A 12,708-nucleotide genomic window follows, 5' to 3' on the forward strand; every position below is an offset into this window, starting at 1 on the left:
TTCAACACATTTCCTTAGCGTCTAACTTTTGAGATTGGCACTGTCGTCATGTCTGTTTTGTGTACGAGGAAGCAGAGACACAGAAATATTAAGTAACTAATTTAATGTGATAGAACCAATATGGAGTAGACGGGGGATTTGTCTCAGGAACCAATGCTTTTAGCTAAAACGTATTACAGTACAAAACTTTCCTGCTTTCACTGATGCAAGACCGTTCTACAAGCTTAGGAGGGCTGTTTGGAAACAAATGAGGGACATTACGGTGATTATGACATTGTGTGATGGTTAAAAGCACCAGAAATGCTATAGCATGTTCACTCAAAAAGCAGAAGGGGAATCAATGCAAATACTTACTGAACGCCTCTTTTGTATGTAGTACTCAGTATTATAAGATGCATAGGGTGCAATCTGTGTCCTAAAGGACTCATACCCTGGTAGAAATCTAGAGTAAGCAATGATCGGAACATATGCAAGCTATTAATCCTCATTTCCCCTCAAGTTAACTTATAGAAATTAAAATGGTTGTTATCTGGTGTGTAGGGTCTCTTCTTTCTTTCTCTTTCTTCTTCCTCTTTTTTTCCCCCCCTAAATCACTGTCAAAATAAGCATACTTGTATATGATGAGGTACTATGGCCTTCATTTCCCCCTAAGCCTCCAAACTTATGAAAGCCGGCAAACACACTTCTGTGCTCGGAGCCACAGCTAGTCCTCTGATGGGACACCCTTGCATGGCAGAGGTGGCTCCCAAATGAAGTTTTAACACGCAGCCACTTGTGAAAAGCCATCCGGGTGATGATTTACCTTAAAAGAAAAGTTCTGCTGAGGATAATAATAGTTTGAACCACAATGACAGAAGTAGTAGAATGAACAAAAATACTTTGGAGAAAAGGAATTTTCATATACGTTTCCCATAGTACTAGCATTCATCCTATATTTAGCTTCCTCAGATTCTATGTCTGACAGTATTAAGCAACCAACATAAAACAGGTTAAAATTGGCCATGACATGTTATATTTCTCCCTCTGAATAGATGGGAGAAATATGTCTCCTTGTCATTAATGTACATAAGATTATAGAGGTCATGAAATTGCTTAACTGGATTAGAAATAAAAGAGGTTCAACAAATTTAAAAACGTATATTTAAAGTAATAAATCTAAAAAAAGATAGTTTCCTATTGATTTACAAAGTGACTTTTCCCATTAAAAATGGGTCCTAAACCAAAAAACCTCCAATAGTAGTTGTTGTTCTGAGATTCTATAATTCTTTACTGAATTTTTTTTGCTTTCAGTATTTACTCTGTCTTTTGCAACTAGTGGCTTAAAAGTTCATCTTCAAAATCCTTTCTGTTGACTTAGAAGGTCTTTCCTCAGAGGGTGTATCCTGTTTCCACTTAGGGTTTTTGGTTTCTGGGTTTTTAATAGCTGTTAAAATTTACCCATTATTTCCAGGAATAGTTCACAACAACCTCCCCACTGTGAATAATTGGTAAAGCTCACAAGACACAAGCAAACACCAGCTCTGGGAAGACACGGTTGAGCTGGGAAGACATGTTTGAGCTGCAAGACAGTGGGTTGCATAAGGGGACACCATCAGAGGTGGTGGTTATAAGAGGAGGTTATAAGAACTGAGAAGTACAATAAGTGGAATTTAAAAACTAAATATATAAGTTTACCATCAGAACAGATATATAAAGAGGGAAAGGTGGAATGGAAAAGAAATCAATAGAAAATATCCAGAATAAAATCAGAAGATACATAAGGACAGAAATATAGAAAAGCCATGAGGCAAAGGTACATGGGTGGTTCAGCATCTGCCTCTTGGTTTCAGTTCAGTTCATGATCTCAGGGTCCTGAGATTGAGCCCCAAGTCAGGCTCCAAGCTGGGCATGGAGTGTGCTTGGGATTCGCTCTCTCCCGCTCTCTGCCCTTCCCAAATCCCACTTGCACACATACTCTCTATACAAAAAAAATTACTAATTAATTAAAATAAAATAAAAATAGAAGCAGGAAAGGACCTGAATAGACATTTCTTTTAAGAAGATATCCAGATGGCCATAGACACATGAAAAGAAGTTCAACATCACTGATAATCAAGGAAATGCAAATTAGAACCACGATGAGAGGGGCATCTGGGTGGCCCAGTGGTCGAGTGTCTGCCTTTGGCTCAGGTCGTGACACCAGGGTCCTGGAATCGAGTCCCACATCAGGCTCCTTACAGGGAGCCTGCTTCTCCCTCTGCCTATGTCTCTGCCTTGCTGTGTCTCTCGTGAATAAATAGAATAAAATCTTTTAAAAATAGTAAAAAATAAATAAAACCACAATTAGCTATCACCTTATACCTGTCAGATGGCTAGACTCAAAAAGACAAGAAATAACAAGTGTTAGTTAGCAAAGATATAGAGAAAAAGAAACCCTTGTGCACTGTCAGTGGGAATGCAAATTGGTGCAGTCACTGTGGAAAACAGCATGTAGGTTCCTCAAAAGATTAAAAATAAAAATACCATATGATCCAGTAATTCCAGTACTGGGTATTGACCTGAAGACAACAAAAACACTAACTCAAAAAGATACACACACACCCTTAGGTTTACTGCAGCATTATTTACAATAGCAAAGATATGGAAGCAGCCCAACTTCCAGTGATAGATGAATGTATAAAGAAGATAAGATAGATATATGCAATGGAATACTACTCAGGCACAAAAAAGGATGAGATCTTGCCATCTGCAATGACATAGATGGAGCTAGAGGGTGTTATGCTAAGTGAAATAAGTCAAGCAGAGAGAGACCAATACCATGATTTCGCTCATAGGTAGAATCTAAAAAACAAAACTAATTGAACACATAAAAGTAGAAACAGACCCATAAATGCAGAGAACGAACAGGTGGTTGCCAAAGGGGAAGGGAGTGGAAGGAAGGACAAAATGGGTTAAAGGGAGTGGGAGGACAGGCTTCCTGTCATGGGATGAGTAAGCCATGGGGTTGAAAGGTACAGCACAGGGGACAGAGCCAATGTACTGAGGTAGCCTATATGGTGACAGATGGTTGCTACATTCGTGGTGACCACAGCATGATGTATACAGTTGTCAAATCGCTATGTTTTACACCGGAAACTAATGTTTCAGAGAAATAAACACTGTGTGTCAACTATTCTTCAATTTAAAAACAAGGAAAATTTAAGTTTTAAAAATAACAACAAAAAAAAAAATTCTCCAAAACCAAAGTTAAATGACATATGATCAAGTGATGTAACTACATTTATTACTATTCTTGTTGCTTGAGCTTTCACATGAAGGCGTGTATATATTCTTCTGTATTTCGTTTTCCCTGTTAACCACTTAGGTTTCATTAATACCCACGACGGTGAGACTACCCCACACTCCCCACTTGTGTAGCACTGATCACTGGATGCATCCGATAATGCTGGGAAGGGTACAGGGGCTGTTCGCTCATGTTACAAGCCCTCTAAGGCGAGAGGCTTTGTAGGAACAAAGGCACAATCCTTTCCATGTAGGACACGTCCCCCTCCAGGTGCATGTTGCTAACCCCCTGCTCTTCCACAGACCCAGTGCACAAAGCAAGGTGGTCATCAGGTGAATGCCAGGCAAGGTCAGATGTCTGAAATATTAACTTCCAAGTTAAACCACATGCTTGTGATTAGACAGCGTCAAGCATTTTTATGGTTGATTACTGGTGATCAGTATTTACTGGGCAATTTTTTAAAATATAGGCATAATACCGAGGAAGAGATGAGTAGGTATGACTGTTTCCCTAAGAAAGTACCCACGGGAGGGTAAAACGTAGGTAAGTACTACCATAAAGCATGCCGGTCTACAGCAGAGGTGTATAGGGACCGCCCCGGAACGCCTCAAGAGGAGCAGGGCATAAACAGCAGTGCATCAGCTGAATAAATGTCAAAAGGCGTTTGCTTCTTCCCAAAGGAAGAAGGCTAAGTGGCCATGCAGCAATTAGGAAGAAGAAGACAAGGATTCAGGGCAACGAAACATAAACGCAGCCAGAGGGTCACTAGCTTTCTACGGAGACGCAGTCGTGGGACCCACTGCGCTGGGGCAGGTACGAGAAGGCGCAGGTAACAGGTGCAGGGACGCTCCTTACAGCCAGGGTGCCCGAAGCCAGGCGCCTGGTGTCCCTTACACGCTCACATGGGAGGGGCCCGCGACCATTTCCCTCCCTGCAAATCCGCTCCACCTGACATGTGATCCCTTCCATGTGGGGAGTCCTTTTTCTTTTATTTTCCTGAGACAAACCAGAACACATCAGTAAAGAAATCAGTTTCTACCACTCATAACAGACTTTCATGGAATCTGTCATTTTAACCGTTGCCAGTGTAAGGAAGGTGTCACTGGTCCTCTTCCTCCTGTGGGGCCTGAAGACTAGGATGCCCTGGCGCCCTCCATGCACTATCATTGCTGCCTTTCAAATTGTTACTCATTTATCAGGAGAGTTTTCCCATTGTGTGGAAACCAGGTTTCGTTATATTATGTTTTCCTGGCCTTGGCATAAACGAGGCATCAGATAAAGAGAGGCTATCTGAACGTAAGGCACGAAAGCGGACGTTGAAGAACCAAAAAGTTTTAAATCCCCCTTCTGGGACTCAGGTGAGCACACCAGGTGATGAGAAAGCCGCACAGCAGAGAGCAGGAGCTAGACGCTCCCAAAGCTGAAGCTCGAAGGCACGGGAACCTTTCACTTCGATGGCTTGAACTCAAACCTTCATTAGCTCACAAATGAACAACGTCTGGGTGCTTCACCTCCTACCTAGTCAATGTTTATTCAGATTATAAAACAACAATTGTTGGCACAACCGACCCCCTCTGCTCGAGAGAAGCTGCCGGCATTTTTACAAGCAAGAAAGTGCATTGGCAAAGTGGTGGCAAGGCTCGTCCTGCTAATACTAACTCTGTCCTGAATGCAACCAACGCTCTCAGCTTCACTGTTTTCCAACATTTCCAAATGAAATGTTGGAAATTAATTTTTTTGAATAGAATGCAAGTTGGGCAGACTAGTTTAAGTGACATTCACTCAGACTAGGGCATTATGATGTAGTAGATTGGAAAGTTTAAAATAATATTTTCATGCACCCACCTTTTGGCCTTTCCCTCTTTTCTTTGATTCCTTGTGAGGTCTGGTGAGGTCCTCACAGGCTCCCGTTGAGCCCTCTAAAACATCATGCCTGGTTGGTCCATTTTTAACACCTGAAACCCAAGAGATTTGAAGACTGGTTAGAACTTTACGTAGACTGAATATGAATGTAACTTAACAACATAAAAATTTAAAAATCAATTCATGCGTACTGGTAACATGAAAGCACTAGTCCTTTGAAATAAACAACACATACTTGCTCTGTGAAGTCTATTTAGAACTTTCGGTTTATTCCACTACAATCTACCAAGCAAGCAATTCGCTTAACTCAAGGGTCAGAAACAATTTTGCCTGTCGGGTGACAATGTCCCAGTTTTACAGCGTCCCATTCGTCCAGCAGATAACACAAGAAAACGTAGGCCCCATACCTTACCAGCTATTCAAACTCCAACTTTTAGGTCTTTACGTAATGACCAAGGTTCTTACATAATGATCAAAACTGAACTCAGAGAAAGCAGTTCTGTGATAAAAAAGTAAGTAACCCTAGCATTTGGGTCAGATTTACTCTAGAAAACCGTCTTCAGTACAGTACAGGGCTTTAGGTTTCAATCTACAAATGAGAGATGATTCTACTCCCCACAAATTTCCGCCTCGGACAAGCATCTTGCCATGAAGACACACAAACCTAAAAAAAGACACTAATCAAGTGAAATGTGGATCCATTAGACGCGAAAGTGCGGAAATCCCACATAACCCATAATGAAGTGTGAAGTGTCTCCTTTGAATTGCTACATCTTTATACAGCGCTCCTCATCTCTCTTCCTCCCGAGATAGTTTGCCCCGTATATGACTTAACTAGTATTCTGAAGGAAGACTAAAAATACCAGCCATCACTTATGTGGTCTCAACAGAATAATGCACAAAAGACAAAGAGGGGGCTAAGGGGTACTCAGGTCCCAGGCACAGCAAAGGGATGGTCAGTCATCCTATACAACCCACCATCCACATCATCCAACCAGTCAGTCACTGATGCTCTTATCAACAATGAGGTTGCAAGATGCACACACACAGATCCTACTCCTACGGAGTTTACAACCAAGTAAGACAATGTAGACACACCGAGAGTGACCATAATACAAGGCAAAAATACACTACGTGCCCTCAGGAACTAAAGATCCTATCGCATGGGAACCACTGCCTTGAGAAATACTTCAAATAAAATAGGATGCTCTAGTAAAACAGATAGGATTAACTTTAGAGGGTCTGATTTGAAAGTTTTAACTCTTCTTTCAAAAATAGGATTCCAGTTAAGTGAAAAAAAAAAAAAAAGCGCAACAGGTAAATAATTTTTTGAATTCAAACTAGTTGCTGTTATTTGCGGCTTGGACCCTAAAGATGTGTTAAGGCCGGGTTCTGAACGACCTTATACTCAATCCTAACACTAAAATCCCTTTTGGAGACAGGCAAACCAATCAACACATGTGGACCCCTCTAGCCCCTCAACAATCTTTTATATCTGACGTATCTTCCACTTCTCTTCCAGCAAGCTAAACACAGACCTTACTGAGGAGATGGGTTAGTGGACCGTGTCTTTTTCAATTGATAGTCTAAGATACAGCTAAGCTAAATTTCTTTTACTCCTTTTGAAGGTAAGAGCATCTATCTATGCATTACTTTTCACAACATCCCACAATCACTGCTTGAAAATGCTGAGAACTTCTAATCTCTAGGGCAGGACATGGAGAGAGTGTTTTTTATCTTTAAGATCTAAGATGACAAGTAATTACAATATTAGAATGAATACAAATCGTACCCACTATTCATTTTTTCTTTTTTTTTAAGATTTTATTTATTTATTCTTGAGAGACAGACAGAGAGAGAGAGAGAGAGAGAGAGAGGCAGAGACACAGGCAGAGGGAGAAGCAGGCTCCATGCAGGCAGCCCGATGTGGGACCTGATCCCGGGTCTCCAGGATTAGGCCCTGGGCTGAAGGCAGGCACTAAACCACTGAGCCACCAAGGGATCCCCATTTTTTCTTTAAAAAAAAAAAACCTAAATGTTTACTCAAAGCAAGAGTATATAAAGAAAAGTCTATATAAGAAAAGAAGAGGGGACGCCTGTGTGGCTCGGCAGTTGAGCATCTGCTTTTGACTCAGGGCATGATCCCAGTTCAGGGATTGAGTCCCACATCAGGATCCCTGTGAGGAGCCTGCTTCTCCCTCTGCCTATGTCTCTGCCTTTCTCTGTGTGCCTCTCATGAATAAATACAATCATAAAAAAAAAAAGAAAGAAAGAAAGAAAGAAAGAAAGAAAGAAAGAAAGAAAGAAAGAAAGAAAGAAAGAAAGAAAGAAGAGGACTACAGATACCATTTGGCATCCAATGCACTCCTGCTATTGCACCCTAAGTTCACTGCCTGCTAGGGTGTCTGCGTCAAAAGAGATTGTTACAGTCACATGCTTTGGTTCTAGCCGAGAACAATAGTTTTGTGAGGCATTTTGTAAACAAACATCTAAAAGATGTATTATGACCTTTTAAAACTTAAGACTAATGTTGCTAGTGACATTCTTCACACATAATGTGATCACAAGATGACATGCGTTGATCTTCCTCAATTTAGGACTAGGTTACATGCAGATAATAGTATTCGTGATAAGTTGAAAACATCGGCCGTTAAAATGCACTTAATGCACCTAACCTGGGGAGCATCTCGGCGCAGCCCGGCCAACCTTAACCATGCTTGGAACACGCACAAGAGGCCACGTTTGGCCAACCGAAGTTCTCTTGTGAGTTGGGCACACAGCCTATTTTATAAAAAGTATTGAGCATCTTGTGTAATTTAATGAATAGTGCACTGGAAGTGACAGAATGGTCGTAAGAGGAGAGGAGGGCTGGCGGTGTGCGGGTCACGGACCGCCTGACTGTGCGCTGGCCTGGGGACTACGGCTCACTGCGGCCCCGCAGCACAGGACAGTAGAGAAATAGTGGCCTAGTTGCTTGGTACCATAATAATTCACACTTTCGCTTAAAAAGAATATGCAAAATATTGACTGAATACCCATGACTTAAATGGACTTTAGTTCTTATTAAATATATAGGAAATATTTTTTTAAATATTTAAACCCTAACCCTATTTATATATATTTATATATAAAAATAAATATTTATTTATTTGACAAAGAGAAAGAGAGAGAGAGAGAGCACAAGCCAGGGGAGCAGCAGCAGAGGGAGGGAGTAGCAGGCGCCCCGCTGAGCAGGGAGCCCGATGTGAGGCTCGATCCCTGGACTCAGATCATGACCTGAGCTGAAGGCAGATGCTTGACTGACTGAACCACCCAGGTGCCCCTATACATGAAATATTTTAGATTAATTACATTTAAAAAATGGTATACCTCCTTCTGATTCAACGAGACGTATCACATGCATCAATAAGATCATCAAACTTTCTCATATGGTTGCAAAATCAATCGGAAGTTATAAAAGCAATCTCTACCGTGGGATTATGAATCATGCAGAAATATACAAAAATGTACCTTTTACTATTACTATAGCATTTGTGCCTCTAAGCCCCATAGTGAGCCATAGTAATCCTTCTCTAAGCAGACAGCACTATCCATTGTGCATGTTCCTGCAAAGCCAAGAGGAAGCCTCATAATCCTTCCTAACACAGAGCTATGGGCGGTCACCACTAACCACCCCAAGTCGGTCAGACGCTACGTGTCTATCACAGGGATGAATGCACTAAGAACAACATCATACTACGAAGGCTGTCATGAAACTGAAAATACGTACTTGAGCACAGACTATGTGATACGAGTATGGGCGCCAATTCACCTCCATCCAAAACACCCACTGCACGAGAGGCGAGCCAACAGGCTAGGAACTACCACACTCAAGAGACAGCTCTTAGAAATCCTGGCCTGTTGTTATTAGACGTTTTTCTAACTGGCGAAATGGATCAAAGAAATGAGCTACACTTGGTGATGTCATCAGTTTGTTAATCAACATAATGGATGTCAGAAATGTTTGCCCACTTAAATCCATGGCTTCCAGAGAACTGGACTGGCTGTTACAGGGGATCCCTCTAACCCAGCGTGAGCTGCAGCTGTATCCCTGAGGGTAAATGGCCCTTTGAGAAGCTGCAGAGTCAAAATATCTGGTGGCCTGATGGTGACAAGGTTACAGAAACACAACCCTAGCATTTTGTCTGTGGCTACTACACCTGACAAGGTATGGAGAGTTCACCCGAAGGACAAGACCTGGGACTTCAGCATACAGGTCTATATTGTGGACAGGTCTCCACCTGCTTGCCCGTAAATATTTGATGTCTGTGTCTGAGACTAGAAGAGTGCTCACCTTCATCATCCTCTAATAACTGACAACTACTACCTGTGAAAAAGAACCTAAGAGTTGGACACAATCTGCTTAGATACGGCACGTGTCAATACAGACGTGTAAATTTTATGAAGCACAGCCAAGAAGGTTGTATGTTAAACCGATGGACAAGAGTGAGGGTGTGGGTATGAAGAGGATTTCCTCCTGCTTTTGCCAGTGGCCACGTAGCACGACTGCAACAACCTCAGCCACCCGAGTCGCTGAGAAACAAGTAGGAGCCAACTATGTGCTGATTCGGCACGACCTGTCAGCCTTGGTTTACTTGGCAACTAAAACCAGTCTCAGGAAGCTCGTCTGCAGATCGAAGGCGAGCGGTGCCATGGGTGGTGGAAAGTCATCTCAACAGATGAGTCACATCAGGCGGCTTTATGCACTTTTCGTCCTGTGGCGTCAGGAGCGAGATCCCCACTCCCAGGCAGACCCGGTGCGGGCGTATCTGCTGCACTCAAGCTACGGTTCCGGGTTTCCCAGGCCTCGATGCAAGAACGTCCACTCAACTGCACAACAGAGGAGCCTCACGGGCAGGGATTCATCTGAGCACACGGAGAGCCACATATCACGTGAAGAGTCTGACCAATTTCCATAAACGCCTTCCGTGCACTGAACATGCTCCATGAAAGCCGTCAGCTAACGGGCTGGTATCCATATCCGGAGGTACTGGCTGCGTGAAAAGGTATTTTCAAAAGGGAAACACGTAAAATCCTATTGTGCGTCTGCCTCAGTGAATGTTTGCAATCAATTTTGATGACGGGAACACTCGATCTGAACCCCAATTAGGTAAAAAGGTATTCCTCTCCCAAAAATAGAATTCTGTTCTTCTCATGAGACTTGTATCATAAAAACACTGCATTCAATTTTATCTGAGTTGTGTCATAAAAATTTTGTGGGAATGTCTTTTTGTTTTTTTCTCTTTATGTAAGTACCTACATACCTTGATTTTGCCTTCTGGTTTACAAAGCCTGAAATAGTTATCTGATTCATCAGAGAAAAAAATTCATTGACCCCTGAAGTGGATTATATTTTTAAAAAATGAAGTTAGATCTATCACTCTATTGATACCAACATGGAACTATCTGACATTTGAGAAAAGCAAATCTTAAGGGGGCGCCTGGGTGGTGTGGTCAGTGAAGCGTCCGACTCTTGGTCTCAGGGTTGTGAGATCGAGCCCTGTGTCGGGCTCCATGCTCAGCTTAAGATTCTCTCTCTCTCCCTCTCCCCATGCCCCTAACCCCTGACTCATGTGCTCTTTCTCCCTCAAATAAATAAATAAGGAGACCTTAATAAGGTAATATAATCCTGTATATGCAAGCTCCAAGCGGCCCCGGGTGCTGGCTGCCTCCCTAACTCCTTTCTTGCCAGCCCCCCCCTTCAGCCCACTGGCACGCAGCCTCACAGGCTCTGTGCAGGTCCTGCCAACATCTCTCCCTGAGGCCGCGTGCACCGGTGGCTTCCGCAGGCTGAAATGTGAGTGCGGCAGGCCCAGCGCTACGTGCCCTTGGATGCCAGGCCTGCCGCCATGCCCACAGTTGCCCACTGTGCCTTCCTTGCGCAGCATGACCTCTGTGCACGGCGCACACTGTTCCCTCCTAGGCCGTCCCCTGGCAAGCCGGCCGGCGGGTGCCCAGGGGAGCCACCGGGGGGACACGAGCAAGCAGGACGACGGGGAAGTTTACTCTGTACCAGCTTCTGTTACAGCGAACGTATAGTATTTGCATATGGTTTCTAAAATGAGAGAAGTTTAAGAAGAAAACAATTTACCAGTTAATGTAATCTCAGAGATTATTTTTTAAAAAGACAAAATTACGGGGTTCTCCCTCTAATCCTGTTCTCTTCCTACTTATTGGTGAATCTTCTCTGTGACGTGTGACCTTTACTGCACACCGTGCAGTCTTCCGTGGATATCGACAAGGGCAATGAGCACAAGTCAACTGAAAGCAGAAATGGAAAAAAAGTCTTTTATTTCAACATAGAAGGGTGGGCGGTATCGCCCGCCGCAGTGTTTTCCCAGCTCCACGGTTCCAGCACGCACGGACTGCCTAACGGAAGCTGCCGACTCGAGGCTTCCGTCTGCGGCTGCCTCCCAGACAGAGGCCGGATACCGGGGGGCTGGTGGCAGGCAACCTAACCCATCAGGGGGTGTTGATCGTATCACCATGAAACTGGGGACCAGATTTCGGCCAGAGAACGCGGAGGTCTCTCCCGCCCCAGGACGCAAGTATCTTGTCTCTGTGGAATGAAAGAACACAAGGCGACGCCAAGGGGCATCTTTACAGGGAGCACGACTAGTGTGCGGCTGCACCCCGCGGTGCGACAGCTCCGTCGCCTGATGCTGAAATCCCAAGTGCCCCGTTGGAACGTCCCATGCTGGCCCCTCAGGGTCGTCCCGGGGCCCCAGGCCCCCGGGGGCTGTGGACGCGGGGTGAGTCCTAGAACATCCTGCCCCAAGGACAACCGCACTCTTCTTAGCAACGCTGGGGTTACGGGGTGCACCACGCTGTCTGAAACCAGCCTCTTTTTCACTTAATTTATATTTTCATGCCATTAAATATTATTCAAAGCCTTTTAAAATAAACAAGATAAAAACTGAGAAAAATGAGAATGTAAGCTTTAAGAACAGGATATTCTTAACTACCAAAACAATTCTATATATCTACTGATTTATATTGACCTTAGAGTCAACATGATTTTAAAATAAATATTTTGAAAACACATACTAAGCCTAACTCAACATAAAATATTAGTTTGTCAAGTTTTATGTATTTTCAGAAAGCTAGGATACAAAAATAAGGTTAAAAACATACACAATTAATTCTTTTCTGAGACTATTTTGGGGACTTCTACCCAAGGAAAAGATATCAGTGATTATTCACATCAGTGATTATTATTTCCATACACGTAACTTCTCCATCTTGAAAACGGTGGTTAAAATCATGGCGAGAACAGACATTGTAATGAAGAGTAAACTTGGGTCTTGTGAAAATCTCAGCCTAATCTTTAGGTAATGATTACAGTTCAAGATCTCATCGCTTTTGACTGCTGAAATTTATTTGTGCTCATAATCAGGAAGTGTGAAATGTTTCCTATTGTTGCCACTTTTGCTACAGTTTCTACAATTACAGAGTTGTTTTGATGGTCACAATTAAATTACACACAGAAGAAAATCTATTTAAGTGATACACTTAAAGCAAAATAAATAGAAGCCAAACAAGGC

At 43.0% G+C, this 12,708-nt stretch overlaps 1 protein-coding gene across 7 annotated transcripts in view; it reads right to left on the reverse strand.

The window, feature by feature from the left end:
* Positions 1-12,708, reverse strand: part of MCPH1 (microcephalin 1) — a 232,876-nt gene that overhangs the window by 173,139 nt on the left and 47,029 nt on the right. For all 7 annotated transcript variants that reach the window (XM_041751940.1, XM_041751941.1, XM_041751938.1 and 4 more), the window contains exon 9: positions 5,108-5,217. In XM_041751940.1, the coding sequence (XP_041607874.1) occupies positions 5,108-5,217 (110 nt within the window). The remainder of the gene's footprint in view (positions 1-5,107; positions 5,218-12,708) is intronic.

Source organism: Vulpes lagopus, chromosome 4 (assembly GCF_018345385.1).
Source record: "Vulpes lagopus strain Blue_001 chromosome 4, ASM1834538v1, whole genome shotgun sequence".
In the NCBI taxonomy this organism is placed as follows: domain Eukaryota; kingdom Metazoa; phylum Chordata; class Mammalia; order Carnivora; family Canidae; genus Vulpes; species Vulpes lagopus.